At 49.4% G+C, this 15439-nt stretch overlaps 1 protein-coding gene and 1 long non-coding RNA gene across 4 annotated transcripts in view; one reads left to right on the top strand and one right to left on the bottom strand.

Annotated features, from left to right (window-relative positions):
- Positions 1 to 5930, bottom strand: part of SHC3 (SHC adaptor protein 3) — a 102908-nt gene extending 96978 nt beyond the window's left edge. For both annotated transcript variants that reach the window (XM_040620347.1, XM_040620348.1), the window contains exon 1: positions 5434 to 5930. In XM_040620347.1, the coding sequence (XP_040476281.1) occupies positions 5434 to 5889 (456 nt within the window). In that variant the 5' untranslated portion in view covers positions 5890 to 5930. The remainder of the gene's footprint in view (positions 1 to 5433) is intronic.
- A 139-nt stretch (positions 5931 to 6069) lies between these two features.
- On the top strand, positions 6070 to 14522 carry LOC103663186. 2 transcript variants are annotated; one of them, XR_568690.2, is made up of 4 exons: positions 6070 to 8028; positions 8791 to 8847; positions 9192 to 9373; positions 13035 to 14522. It is a non-coding gene; the product is annotated as an uncharacterized LOC103663186 (long non-coding RNA). The 2 variants fall into 2 exon arrangements; XR_568691.2 differs by lacking the exon at positions 8791 to 8847.
- Positions 14523 to 15439: the final 917 nt, after the last annotated feature.

Raw genomic sequence — 15439 nt, 5'->3', positions numbered from 1 at the left:
TGTGGGGTTTTTACCTCAACTGAAAATCAGTACCCTGTGAGGCCCACCCACTCAGAAAGGAGGCCACCCCCATGCTCAGTGCCCCCACCATAAAGACACTCCTTATCCACCGCACACTAGAGCTCTTCTATGCTAAAATTCAAATTTTTCTTTTTGTTCTTTACTCAGGACATATGCACGACTGGCCATTTCTTTCCATGTCATCTGAAACCATCTCATTTCTGAATTAAATAATTCTATTTGACTTCATTGGTCCTTGACAATTTTCATATAACAGGCTGGGTTCTCACCATACTTCCTCTGAGCCCGCCAAACATCCCAGGCAGCAGTGCCATGCGGTCTGGCCCCAACCCTGAGCAGCACAGCCCAGACACCGCGGAGCAGGCCACTCTCTGCCGGCCCTGGGGCAATGGGAGCAGGAACTGCCCCACCATGATACCCACCATGACACCTGCTGCCCAGCCACCACCTCCAGAGCCAGGCCACTCTGCGGGGCCACGTCCCTGTGCCGAGGCACCACATTCAAGCGAGGAGCTGCAGGCTTCGCACACCCTTCAGGACGAGCCTATTGGCTGGAAAGCCAGCCTTGTATGTAGGTTTACACATTCACTGCCCACATTCTCCCTTACCATTACTTTGTTTAAATAACATGTATCGTGCATTCCTCACCAATAAGACAAAATCAAAGATAAAACACGGTGGGGAAGTAGAGAAGAAAGAAGTCTACGCTTTGCAGGATTAAAGTGTGATCAATAGCTTATCTTTCCCAGAATGATTTTCTCTTAAACATGAATACGGAAAAATGAATGAGATAATCAGGTATTTCTGGACATATGACATTTAGTATTTTCTAACAAGAAAGAAAATCACCCCTGTTCAAAGTCATCACAAGTTGTCTACCTGCGGTGTGTGTGCGTGCATGTGTGTGTGGTGTGTATGTGCCTGTATGTGCACATGCACTTGTGTGTGTGCATGTGTGTATCTGTGTGTGTGGTGCATAGTGCACACATATTTAACACACTGGCTGTACTGTGTCACATAAAAAGAGAGATGATACACTCTCCAGAATAAACTAGTAATTTTGTCTATCAATCTCAAAAGAATTTCTTAAACTTTTAACTTTTTCAAACCATTAATATTTACATGTAAGCCACCCATATTATGAGATTTTTCAAAAAACATTTTTTGATCAACTTTGAAAGTTCTACTCCACATCAAAGAACAATTTTGTTCATCTAGAACTAAAACAAAATCCAACCAATCCCACCATGATAAGGTCTCACGGCTATACTTGACATAAGCGTGTGATGGCCTTTGCTCATGGTGTCACAGGAATACAGCACTAAGACACAGAAGAGTAAAGGTATTTTTAGCAACACTGAGGCAAGTGGAAAAAAAGAATTTAGAATAAATTTTAGAGTAAGTGCGTTTATAAAGACCATCTATAAAGAGCAATAGAACATTTATAAATAAAACAAATAATTTATACCCCCCAAATATCATCAGATTCACAAATGGGAGAAACAGAATAATTTTTTTAAAAGTTCTTATAAAAACAAGTCTTCGTTCCAAAAGAAAAACAGTTCAGCGTATCAGGAGAAGAGTCCATGGCTCTCTGATTGTTAGAAACTCCTACAAATAACCCCTAACCAAGACTGGGGTAAGAGCAGATGGCTATCTGCAGACGTCCGAAGGGGCCACCACGGTATTTAGCATCAGGTCACTGTTCCTGTCTGTTTTGAGAGTGACCAGTGAGCACCCGAGGTCACCGCTCCTCACTTGGCTCCCAATTCTTGCCGTGGGCACTGGGGTGGGCCCTAAATGTAGTCACCTCCTTGCCGGTTTTCAGTCAGTGGTACAATGTGCTCTAAGGCGGAGCTCTTCTTCTGGGGACCCTGGGGCCAGTGGTGTGCCCCAGGGCAGTCCCCACTGTACTGCCACCCATCAGGTGGGGTCAGGGCCGAATCTCAAGGCCATGCTGACCTTCAGATGGCCCTCCTACCTTGGCCAGTAACCTGTCCATGTCTGTCTCTCTTTCCTAAGCTGTTCACTCTGCAGGCCTGGTGTGGAGCACCCCAAAATCGCCCTTGGAACCAGCCGAAGACCAGCAGCAGCCCCCACAGACACTCGAGTGTAGTCGCCTTGGACTTTGAGGCAAAAGAATTTCAAGGTGGGCAGCAGTGTAAATACCATTTCTATTTGCCTTCCAGGTCCAAATATGGTTTTGAGATTGGAGAATTGTCATGAGAATTTTCATCGTTCTATTTGGTTGTGTTACAAAAAGAGAAAACCGAGGGTCAGGCCTCCCTAGTGAGTAAGGGCCAGGAAGGGCTGTGTAGGGAGAGATGGGAAGCGGGCTACAGGACCAGGCTCCCAGAAATCCCCGATGTGGAGAAATGCCAGAAACAAGGAAACATAAGGAGACCCCCCTGGTTGGTCTTAAATGTCAGAGATGAGATATTTTCATGATAGTTACAAACTGACCACTGAAAGTAACCAGAGGAGACGTGATCATGGTGTTATCAGTGATGACCTCAAGAAGACTTAAGCTCTCTAGTCAGTTTTCTATAAAAGTCTGGCCCTAAAAGCCCACAGTGGCAAACCATTCGGGACCCCGCTCACTCTAGAGAGCTTTTTTCTTTCCTTTCTGTTCTCACCTTCACTTAATAAACTTTCACTTCGCTTAACCCGTTAGTGTCCGCAAGATTCATCCTTCGACTCTGTGAGACAAGAACCCTGCACCCCACAACACTAGGAGGGTACAAAACTCCCACCATTGAAGCCTCCTGACATCCATCCAGCCCTGGAGTCTGCATCGGGGGGAGCTCAGGACCCTGGCACGGTATCAGCGGCAGACCCGCTGGTGGCACGCAGGACGAGTCAAACCCGCTGAGCTCTGAATTCTCCTGTTGCTCAGGAGCCTTCTCTGTCTCTAAACTTCGTATCCTTCATTAATTAAGATTACAACCTGCTGTTCCAATAGTTTGATGTTTCCTAGGTGAGCAAACCCCACCAGACTCCCGCACTTCAAAGTTTCCACTCCCATGTAAGCAGATGGGAGTTGAAATATTTTTCAATAAAAATCTTGCATACGGCGTCCTCGTAGTGCCATAGCAGGTATCTCTACGAGGGGGAAAGCCTATAATTATACAGCATATGAATTTTCTAAGAAATAGGAAAACACTGGGGGGGGGGTTTCCTTAATTTAGAAATAAATTTAAATCCAAGGTAATAATTAGTTCTTTCCCAAACCCTCAGCCTTTAGATTGACAGTTGATGTACAGTCATGTAATAAACATTGCCTCTTTTTCTCTACCAGAGAGAAAAAAGCCAAGATACTGATAAAACTATTCACAGATGAGCAAATAATACCAAGTTAAGAGGTTTTTTGTTTTTTTTTTTCAGTTTTGTGATTTTTCCAGAGAATAAGTCTGTGATGTTCAACTCAACACGGGCAATGCAGAAATGTGCACCAACAGAGCGCCATGTGATCACAGGAATCAAGCGTGTGCACAAGACATTGTCCTTAACATCTGACCTCCCTTGCTGTGTGCTTCCAACCTTCTCTGGGTAAGCCTGAGCTGATGTTCACGTGACCACGTCTCACGGCACCGAGCATTAACCAGGCACGCTAGGGCCACCATTACTGGAGGCACAATCATGTGACCCCAAACCCAGAGGCTCTGGCAGACTCAGCTTCTGCCCATGTGAGCTCTGCTCTTGCCGGGGTTCACAACCTCACACCAACGGGATGGCCTTGCAGTGCTGACTTGTTTTGCTGTGTTCATCTGAAATCAACTACAACTGACCTTTAGAACTAGATCGTTCTTCAAAAAGCAACAGCAAAGCCCTAAGCCAAGGGAATGGTTTTTTTTTTAAAGGAAAACTTTAAAGGCGAAGTTGGAGAATTCTCCATCCATTTGAAAACTACCTCCTATGTTCAACATGACAAGCATAGAGAGAGAGCTTTGCCAAGGTCTGTCTATTTTAAACGTAGGCTCTTTTTCTGTTTTTTGTTTTTTGGGTGGTTTTTTTTGAGATAGCAATTATATTAAAACACTAGAAGTCATCTACTCCAGTGCCATGGTTTCACCTCAAAGTTGTCAGGGTTTCTTGTTTTTGTTTTTGTTTTCTTTTTGGTTTGGGTCCTGGTTATATAATTTAAAGAAGGACTACAGGAAGAATATTCACATTCCTTTATAATAAACTCAACAGACGTGCATATTTTATGCTGACCTGCATCCCTTCTGTAAAATAAATTAATCCATTTTCAGAAGGTAAGATGAAGATTGAATTAAAAAGCAGCCTCAAACAGAGGAGAGGACCCATTTTTAACACTGATGATCACATTCCTTTGTCAGACCTGTTCAGACAGTTAAAGATAATCCACAGTTAGCTGCTTCCTTTAATACTTTGGTCCCCAAACTGCCAAGACAGAACATTACACCTGAGGATGTGTCTGCTGAATTTCTACACTGAATCTGTAGCCAATATGTGGAGGCTAGACACCCTGCAGGCTTCTCAGCGTGCTTGACGACACACCGTGGAGATAGTGTGTGCGTCTCATTTCTTTTTAAACCAACAGCCATGCCTTGAAGTGACCTGACAAATAATGCCGCTTCCACCCCCATCCCCCTGTCTGGCAGGTGTCTGCCCAGCCGCAGGGCGCAGGGACAGCTCACTACTGTCCAACAGGCAGGAGGACAGGAGTGTGTGACAGGCCCATGGACGGGAGCTGGGTGCTGGCTCTTTAAACATCATAAAATATGTGTATAAGGGAGGAATTTTATGGACTACATTGGGCATGATTGTACAATTCTTTGTGTTGGAGGAAAAACCTCCTTTCCAGCCAGTAGCTCCAGGCCCCGTGCTCAGCCCCTTTTAGCCTATTTAAATGGAAGGCTACAGCCCCAGGGAAAAACAGTCCCAAATTCTCCATTGCTGCTGTGAACCAAAACCCTTAGGTATTATAGGAAAGGCAGACACCAGAGAAAACCTTGCTGGGTAGGAAAGTACAACCGGCTTACATAAAGCAGCACTGCTTTTGGCCTGCACTGCTAGGAGCTGCAGGAACCAAACCACCCACCCTGCCTCTTGGGGCAGACATAGCAGAAGTAGTGACACCACCTGCGTTTCTCAAGGCAGGGCTGTCGGGTCCTTCCAAGTGTGTTCACTGTATCGGCCTGATGCCCACTTCCCAGGGACAGGGGCCCATGCCCAGAGGGCCACTGGCCGGACACATGTGGCCAGGGGAGTGAAGGCAAGGAGAAAGCAGGCCAGAGTGAGGTCACCCATGGCAAAGCTTCTCCCCACGGGTGCGCAGCGGGCGCGTTGGCAGAACCCTGTCCCCATGGCCCCGCGAGCTGGCCAAGAAGGAGCGCGCGCCTCCCGGCCTCCGCGGCGACCCACCCTGAGGCCCGCGCCTGCACCCACCTTGACGACGTAGGTGACTCCGGCCCCCAGCACCTGGTCGCTGGCGTGCGGGGCGCGCGGCGGCGGCTGGTCGCCGGGCCGGCCCTTCCTGGCGGCGCGCATGGCCGGGGCGACGGGGCCGGGGGGCGCGCTGCCGTCCGGGGCGGCCAGGCTGGGCGCGCTGCAGCTGCCCGAGAGCCGCGCGCCCGCCCGTGCCCTGGCCGCCGAGCGCCCGCGGAGGCCCGAGCTGGAGAGTTTCAGGTGGGACACCTTGTGGAGCAGGTGGCCCAGGCTGCCCGGCCCATCGTCGGGCGCCCTGCGCAGCGCGTCTCCGGACACCAGGTAGGGTGCCGCCGCCGGGGCCGCGCGCGCCGCCGAGACCTTGCCGCCGCCGCTCACCGACAGGTTGTGCAGAAGGTCGTCGACCGATGTCACCGAGTCATTCCTGAAGCGGTTGTACTTGGTGCGTGGAAGCATGCCCCTCCGTGGGCTGGCCGCATCCGCCCGAGCGCTGCAGGGGCGAGCGCGGCCCGGCGGGACGCGGCGGCCGGGACAGCGGGGGACAGCGGCGCCGCCTCCCCGCTAGCGGCCCGCGCCGCCGCGGCCGCGCAGCCCCGGCCCCGCGCTTGGCTGCGGAGGGCGGCACGCTCGCGCCGCTCCAGGCATCGCTTCCGAAGGGGAGCGCCCAGCGGCTTGGGCTGCGCACAGCGAGAGCGTGACTCACTCCAGAGGAGACCCTTCTCAACAAAGGCCCGGGGAGCACAGCAAATCACTTCCTGTAGCGCGCACACACACACGAAAGAAAGAAAGAAAAAGAAAGAAAGAAAAAAGAAAAAAAATACGTACACCCACTGACAGCACACTAGAGCCAATCAATTCTCAAATTGCCTTTTCTACCTTCCCAGAGATTTCCTTCCAACCTTTGGCTGCTCGCCTCCCCATCCCCCCGACTCAGCATCTGTGCCAGAGGTCAGTCCAGTCCCTTCGGACGGTCAGATGAACTTTCTGAAACCCCTCCTTCTGTGCTAGGGCTTCCTGTCCCCCGCTCAGCCCTCCGTGGGAACCCCTAAGTGTCTGACAGCCATGCGTTAAAATGTGACGAAGGCTTTTTAAGAATAAGATCTTCAGCGGCTCCTCGTGAATTCTGATTTGGAAAGCAGCAGAAATTGGTAAATAGCCAAAAAAAGAAAAAAAGAAGAAAAAAGAAAAGAAAGAACAGAAAAGAAAAGAATATTTACTCCCAGATAAACATAAAATACTAATTTTCTGGGTTTTTCTTTTTTCTTTTCAAGTCAACAGAGCAGCCATGACAAGTGTCTTTGTGGCAATGCAGTTCCTCCAAAAAAAAAAGAAAGAAAGAAAGAAAGAGAAAGAAAGAAAGAGAAAGAAAGAAAAGAGCTGCACAAAGCCAGTGAGGATGTGTTCCCTGCTACGGACAACAGCCTTTCTCAGTTGAGGTTAGGTTGAAAACCTACTTCCAAAAAAGAAGAGGACTTCTCTGAGGAATGGCAGCCGGCTCCAGGAATCCATTCCAAAAAGGGGGCTGGGCTTGAAGCTTTATCCCAAATGAATGTGCTCAAGGTCTGGAAAAATGCCTACCAAATGCTACAAATACATTTCAATGTCCCTTCTGTTGCTGCTTTGCAACCCTGCATTAAGGAAGAAAAAAAATGCAGCTGCTCTGGTTACACAGCAAATCCGTCTCAGGAGTCAGACTCGGCTGCAAGGGACAGGCGCAGGCCTCCTTCCTCTCAGCGAGGAGAATGGGGCGTTGGCGTCCCCCAGAAGGTCGGTGGAGGCTCAAACCCGCTGAGCCCTGGCACCGCGGGCTCTGCCGGTCTGGGCCGGGCATGGAGATAACCCACCTGACACAGAGAAACCTCCCTGTGCAAATTGCCAGGCAATTCTGTGCAAGCAAATTAATTTACCTCTAGCACCCTGCCTTCTCACACCCACGACTAGGCATGTGCCACAGGAAGCACCGAGCCCCACAGAGCTTTATGGACCAGGTGCCCGGAGGGCGGCTCCTGGCCCGCAGGTGAGGCCGGCCGCTGGGATGCGGGAGCGCAGGGCCGAGGCAGCTCCCTTCCCTGGGCGCAGGCACTCATTCTCGCCCTTCCCCTTGCTCGCTTAGCAACAGCAAGTGCACACCCCATCGACGATGGTGATGGTGAGCGGAACCCCCCCTAAATCTGAAGCAAAAACGCCCTATCATTCCCAAACCCCGCTCTTCATTAGAAGCAGACAAAAACAGCAAAATGTGAATGAGAGGCTGTTTGTGTGAATGGAAGGGCTAGCAGCGAGCCAGCGATTCTGTGAATGAAGCCGGGCCCTGCAAGCCAGTGCCAGGCAATCCCCTGGCTCCAGCGGCCTCAGCCAATGAGCAGCCGCCCCGATGACTCATTGAAGAACGCTTGCTCAATAGTGGAAGATTCCATTTCAATCAAAGGCGGGATCTTTATTCCAACGGCAGTGTGGGAAAAAAAAAAGCTAGCCTGATTACAAAATGCATGGAGGAAGGCACCACTGTCATGGAGAGCGGAAAAACGAGTTTTGCAAGAAAATTGAAGAACCATTGGTCAGCTCCCAGTGTGAACAGGACAGCCTCTGTTGGAGGTGAGCTGTGCCCCAAAACTTTCATTCAGCGGTTCATTTACAAGCAATTTATCATGAATGTACAGCAAACACACATTCAAACCCTAGGCATTTCGCCCTTGATTCTTTTTGTGAAAGGATCATCGAACATGCGTGCACGTTCTAAATCTCCAAGGAGGAAAAAAAAAAAACCCAAAGCTCCACGGTTAACCCTTTAACCAACAGGGGATTTTTTATTCCTTTTATTATGATGAGCCAAGAGGAGGGAAATTGGCCATTTTAAAATATCATAGTAATATAAATGTACTGCATGTGAGAAGCTCTGTAATCAAAGAGGGTAATTAATATTCCAGGGACGCAATGGAACAGTAAGACCTCACTTTCCGGGAAGATGATGGGGGGGGGGCATGGAGACAGAAGCTGTAAGCCCAGCAGCCCATGCCCTCCCTCCCAGGCCATGCCCGAGGCCCTCACCCAGGGCCAGTCCTGCCTAGTTGAGGCACTATCAGGCTGTAAAGGTGTAGAGATCGATGACCGATGAAATTTTCATAGTCTGGCAGCACAGAAGGAAAGCAAAGAGAGGAAACCACTATAAAATCAGCCTTCAGACTCAAGAATGCCTGGGGTCATCAACAGTAACTTTTCCAGAATGTTGTGGTTTCCAGAATACTGTGGTTTCTCTTTCTAAATCTATTAACTTAAAAGTGTATTGGTTTCCTATTGGTGTAATCCCAAGATCAGTGGTTTAAAATGACCTAACAGTGTTATCTGCCCATGCTGTAGGCAGAAGTCCAGCATGGATCACCTGGGGATAGAGTCCAGGGTGGACATCCAGAGCAGGTAAGGGAGAGAGGGAGGAACTGGGGAGCTGATCATCGGGGTTGAGTAGGAGACAGATTAAGGAAGAGATGTGGGTAAACAGACGCTTCCAGAGACGGGGTTGAGGGAGTCCAAAGGAGGTGATGTACCAGGGATTCCTTCCCTTTACGTTCCTATCTCACTAAGGGTTCTTACCATTCCCACTTTTGGGGCTGATGGAGGACAATGGAATCTCTGGAGCCAGTGGAATTCCAGCTGGAATTTGGAGGAGGGGCTGCCAGGGAGAGCTGATGGGAAGGCAGTGATGGGAGGGAACGGGGACGAAAAGCTCCCCTCTCTGTCTTCCACTCTCCCATCTCCTGTAGGTACCCTCTCTTGGCCAAACCCAGGCGAAGCCAGAGGCGCAGGAGCCTGGCAATGGCAAGCTGGGCAGGGCAAGAGGAGCTGAATCCAAGATAAATCCCTCTGTGGCTGTGGTAAGAAGCCGGAAGAGCTTTATGCCTGATTTGGATGTTACACCTGATTTTCTCTACAATATGAAAGTGAGGTTTGTATTTAAAAAGTAAGAAGGGCCCATTTCCCTAAGGAATTTGACTTGAAGGGGAGCAGAGGATTCCGCCAACCATGAGGAAGAGGATGGTGTTGCTGCAGGCAGTATGTGTCCCCCGTGACTCTGCACTGTCCCTCAGGGCAAGAGGACTGGTTTTCTCTGATAGTGTGCATCTGCTCCGTAGGAGCTGGATGAGTGCAGACTCGTCCAAGGATGCAAGTGAGGGAGGGAGGGCAAGAGGAAGGCAGGCTAACAGGGTTGGGCAGGAGGCTGGAAGGAGGAAGGACAGAGATGGAAATGTCCACCAAAGGAGGAGCAAATGCAGGCCCAGTGGTCTTGGGCCTGGGAGGCAGCAGCCTGCATTCTTGGGGATGGAAACAGAAGGTCCCTGGTGGTGCCCCTGAGGCATAGTGGGGAGAGGAAGCAGCCACACCAGAGGGCAGGGGAGGGGGTGGGGCTCAGCTTCAGTAAAGCCAGAGGTTGGGGTCATCCTTTGAGGAGGCTGGAAACGGAAGGGAGTTTATTGCTGATGACAAGGTGGGAAAGGGTGGATAGCCCAACACTAGAGAAAGAGAGAATGAGTGCATGTGATGCTCAGATGGGAAGAAACGCAAGCCACACCTAGAACTAGTAGAACTCTTGGGTGGCAGAGCTGGGGTAGGGTCCATGAGGCAGCAGATGTGCTCTCTGCAGGGACCCTCAGGTGCAGGCCCTGCACCTGCTGGGTGTAGGAATGTCTGTGGTAGGAGACTCTGGAACAGGTCACTTGAGGGTGGAAACCTGGTGCCCAAACAGTTGAACCCAACAGTTCAGCACTATGGACAGTTCCCCCGAGCCTGGACCCAGGACCCAGGCTGTCGTCTCCGTGGTGGCGGGCTCCAGTGAAAGCTCTCAGGGTGTCAGCGCCTCTCCACATGTGCTGTCTCTTCACTTTTAAGACCCAAATGTTGTCCCTCCATCCCGGCTGCTCCAGCCACCCACACCCGTGTGAACAATGGGGTAAGGGCCACTCAGCCTGCATCCTCAGTGGCCACCACTCCGATGGTCCTTCCCAGCAGGCCTTCGACCGAAAGCCCTTTATGTAGGTCCGTCCAATCCTGATGACACTATCCTGTAGATCCTACTACTGCCCCATATGACAGGTGAGGACCCTGAAGCCGGGAGAGGTTGAGTTGACTTTACAGGGTGACCCAGCTAGCGGGAGGCCGAGCAGGGAGGCCAGTCTGACCCAACCACCCCACAAACACAATCCCACAACAAGGTAGGGGGATCCTCATTCCAGCCCTGCCACTGCTCAGTCCTCTCTGTGGAAGGAGCACAAGAACATAACTACCACCTCCATGCTCTGTTGCCATGGTGACCAGGCAGCAAACCACAAGTCCATGCAGGGCTAGCATGAGGTGTTTTTATTATTGCCGAGCTAAGAATGGCAGGTCACCATCTACTGCACACACAGCGAGGGGAAGAATCAAACTTCTCCTTTGGTGGGAAAGCCATGTAAGTGCTGGCCCAGGTGGGGAAGATGGACCAGGAAGAGGGAGGCTTCAGAGCATGCTGAAAACAGACCCAGCAAAAAGCAAACCAGTTTTCACTTCAAAGAAAGGTGTCTGGGGGGCGAGCTTCGGGGAAAGGGGAAGAGAGCACGCTGCCAGGACCGGCACTGGAAGGGATGGCTGGGATGCCACCGCAGGCTGGAGAGAGTTGCTTGATTAAAATATGTGAGAGGGGCGCCTGGGTAGCGCAGTCGTTAAGCGTCTGCCTTCGGCTCAGGGCGTGATCCCGGCATTCCGGATCTAGTCCCACATGGGGCTCCTCCACTGGGAGCCTGCTTCTTCCTCTCCCACTCCCCTGCTGTGTTCCCTGTCTCACTGGCTGTCTCTCTGTCACATAAATAAATAAAATCTTTAAAAAATAAAATAAAATAAAATAAAATAAAATAAAATAAAATAAAATAAAATAAAATATGTGAGAGCCTTACTTCACTTGTAGAATAAATTGTAGCTTTTCCTGAAGAATTAATTCCTTCAGAAAAATTTCAGTGGATTCTGTATTCCCATCAATTCCTTGACCATATGCATGTGAAGTTTTACATGGAAGTCATTTCGTGCTCATGTTTCCTCAAAATAATGTATTTTTATTTTTATTTTTTTTTAAAGATTTTATTTATTTATTCAACAGAGATAGAGACAGCCAGCGAGAGAGGGAACACAAGCAGGGGGAGTGGGAGAGGAAGAAGCAGGCTCATAGCGGAGGAGCCTGATGTAGGGCTCGGTCCCATAACGCCGGGATCACGCCCTGAGCCGAAGGCAGACGCTTAACCGCTGTGCCACCCAGTCGCCCCATATTTTTATTTTTTTAAAGATTATATTTATTCATTTATTTAAGAGAGAGAGAGATAGCAAAAGTGGGGTTAGGTGCAGAGGGAGAGGGAGAGGCAGACTCCCTGCTGAGCAGGGAGCCTGACGCGGAACTCGATCCCAGGACCCTGAGATCATGGCCTGAGCCAAAGGCAGATGAGCCACCCAGGCGCCCAAAAGAATGTATTTTTAGAGACATCTCATTTTATTGTATGATCTCCACAAATGTGTTTCATGGCTGAATAATGTTCCATGGAGTTGAGAAGATGTAATTCCCTCAGGCTCCCCCATCCATGGACTCTGGTTGTTTCTAGTTTACGAATGTTGTGAACAGTGCCACGATGGGAGCCTTTGGGCCTCCAGCTCCTTTTGTTTCCCTGAATTATTTCCCAATAGAAATCACAAGGGCATCCAGACTTCCGAGCTCTTGACTGGTACTGCCAAGTGGCTTCCTGGGGATCCCCAATGGGTTTTCACTGCCAGCCACGGTCAGTAGGAGCACACCAGGTTCACAGCAGCTTCACCAGCATTGGGTTTTGATACTTTGCAAATGGCTCTTTGAGGATCTGGGTCTAGAGTGGTGGAGAGCGTGCCAGACTTTTGCTTTCAGTCTTACTGGTTGGGTCCACACCAAAAGTGGTGAGATTTGCCCAGACCTTGATGGGGGTGGTCTGCCTGTGGACCCAAGCCTGAGCAGAACTTGGCCCATGCCTCTCCCTCAGAGGATCCACTTGGAACCTCAGACTCCTCCTTCAGGGCTCACATGCTCGTTTTGGCTATTTTTAACTTAGATTTTTTTCTGCCAGACTTTGTGTGGGTCTCACTCTACTAGTCAAATGTTTACCATCTTAACCATTTTAAAAAATATTTTAGCATATATAAAATTATGTATGATATTAGTTACATTATGTTATGTAATTATTTACATATTATCTACTATATTATGCACTGTGATTTACACATAGTTATATATACTATTATACTTATATAACCTTTATTGGTATAATATTGATATATATTAATTATAAGTACTGTTTCTTTCATATGGATATGTGTTGATTTATACATAGATATGTAGCCTACATTTGTATAATGTTTATATATGTTATACATATTATATGTACATATACATATTATATGTATATGTACATATACATATTATATGTATTATTGCTCTTTCACATGGATGCATTATGTCTTGTGATTTGTACATAATTAGATATGCTGACAACTCATACAACCTGGTTGTATTAGTGCAGTATTCATGCATATGAATTCTATGTATTTTCCTTCATGTGCAGACTCAGTGACAACAGAGGGACATCGATATGAAGACAGCTAGAACCCCAAAATGGACTCCATTGTCTCAAGGCTGAGAAGCAAAGCCACCAGCGGCCCCACCAGTCCTTCCAGGGGTCTCAGACTCAAGGATCCTATGGCTGACTTGTCACCGCGCAGACGGCTGCTGTCACCACCCGGAGTTTCTGCTCCAAAGAGTGAGGAGTGGCCCCCGGGGGACATCAGTGCTGCCCTGTCAGGACAGCGCTGCATCACGGGAAGGGACCGACGAGGGAGTGCAGGCCCCTGGGAACATCTAGTTGGGTTCCAGCACAACAGATGCGCCACGGAGATGTCATGGAGGCGGCCAGCTGGGTGTGAGTCTGGACGGTATGGAAAGGTTTGGGAAGAATGAATGAATGTGAGTCAGGACGGTTCAATGTCATTAAAGCCATGACACTGAAGCGGTCAACAAGGGGATGAGATGCTAAGGAAGGAAAGTGGGTGTTCTGCGGGGTGCGTGGTGGCTGCTGGCTCTACGGTGACCAGACAGAGCTGTGTGAGGCAGTGCCATGGAGGGACAGCCGTCCTCCATGGAGCGCGGCCTTGGGCTGCTCCTTGGGCAGCTGGGTGAGAGGGTGCTGGAGCCGTCACCCAGTGACCTGTGTCTACAACTCACTTTGCACAGCCTCCAGTGAGAGACAGGTGTGTCTGCCTGTCATGGGCTTATAGACGGGTCTTTTATTTATACTCAGACTCATTCAGTCTCTTAGAAGTCGTTTTTATGTAAGACATGAAAGGCAGCTTGTGAAAACCCTGGCTGCACGGATCGCGGAGAAATGCCAACTCATTGGCAAGCTTAGTGCAGCCAAGAAGGAGCACGCGGTGGCTGAGATGTCTCTAGGGAATGCCCGACTAGGGAAAGGGCCACTCAACAGACCCAGCCTTGCAGACGCTTGCGGAAAGGTGGTGAAGGCCAACTCGATGCTGGAGGAACTAACTTCTGTGGTTCAAGAACTGAACGAAGAGAGAGCCCAACACCACGGCTGGTGTTGTGGAGATGGTGACAGCAAAGCTGCTGGAAGAGGTCCTGAGAACCGCCACACCCCAAGGAGCTTTTCCCAACCTGCCTGGAGGCCAGGAGCCAAGCCCTGCTGGTGCCTTCCCCCGGAGCACTGCTGTTCCCTCCCCTCCACTCGGGCTCCCAGCTGCCCGGCTGCCTTGGCGACCCCACACCCACCTGACCATCACTGAGGCCAGTGGGTGCAGGGGAGCCCCTCCCTGCACTGGCGTTCCTCGAACTCCACATGCTGGGTTCGGCAGTGAGCTCCTTCGTGGATCACTTCTCCAAATCTAAAGAATATTAGACTTCCCAGGACACACAAAGAAATGGGAGACTTTGTTTATATTCACAGAATGTTTGGATTCTCTCCTATTAGCAGTGAGAGAAATGTACTTAAGAGACTAATCGTTTACTGAATTTGAGTCATTAAAACACATTTCTCAAAGCAGTTTTGGTAAATATTATTTATATATTAATCTTACAAGTGAACCATTTACATTTTGTTCTCTGTATAAATATTGCATTATAATTTGAAAATATACACAGTTTATCGATAAAGACGTTTAGCTGGCAATAGCGATGTTTTCTTTAGAGTGGAATTCCCAACAGTCATGAGCCACTAGTCAAAGCAACTTTTTGCCTGAGTGTGTATCATTGAAAAAGAAAATATAATTGATCTCTTTGGAGATGGAGTTAAGTGGTACGCTCAGAAAGAAATTTTTATCATGTAATATTTATACTCTAATACAACAATAGCTAATTTTTTAAAATAAATTTGAGACATTACAGAGAGATTGTTTGCTTTTCCTGCAAGAATGTCTCAGTAAGGTTCTCTGGCCTAGAAGAAACCCAGGTGGACAATTTTGGGAAACCTGCACACTGCTGCCTCTCTGCCCTCTCTCCCTTACCAGCTGATACTCCCTTGGAAAGCCAGGGCAGAAACTTTTCCAATACAATTAAGCCTGAGCCCTACAGTTAGTCTCATCATTATCATCAAGATCTTAGGGTAAAGATCTGAGTCACCATAGAGTCTAAGAAGCCCCAGCAACTTTTCCTTGTGCAAGATTGTCCTGGAATCTGGGTCCTCGCAGACCCTGGGGCTGGGGGTCAGGGGTGGAGCCTGGAAGCCTGACAAGAACCGGGACAGAGATGCTGGGGGCAGGGGCTGAACACGTGCCTGCTACTGGTCATGGGTCAGGGACGGGAGGCCACCTCCCTTCCAGGCCCAAGACCTCAGGGTGGGAGCCAACAGCAGGGCCCAGGGAGTAGGGATCAGCAGAGGGGAGGTCACAACTCTGCAACCCCCACAGCAAGAGTGGAGCGTTTCTGGCAAGGACAGGACTCTGTTCCAGGCTCAAGGGCAGG

The sequence above is a fragment of the Ursus maritimus genome, unplaced genomic scaffold, assembly GCF_017311325.1.
Source record: "Ursus maritimus isolate PB19 unplaced genomic scaffold, ASM1731132v1 scaffold_34, whole genome shotgun sequence".
Taxonomy (NCBI): domain Eukaryota; kingdom Metazoa; phylum Chordata; class Mammalia; order Carnivora; family Ursidae; genus Ursus; species Ursus maritimus.
Note: the sequence above shows the minus strand (reverse complement) of the source record. Positions and strands in the feature narration are given on the sequence as shown.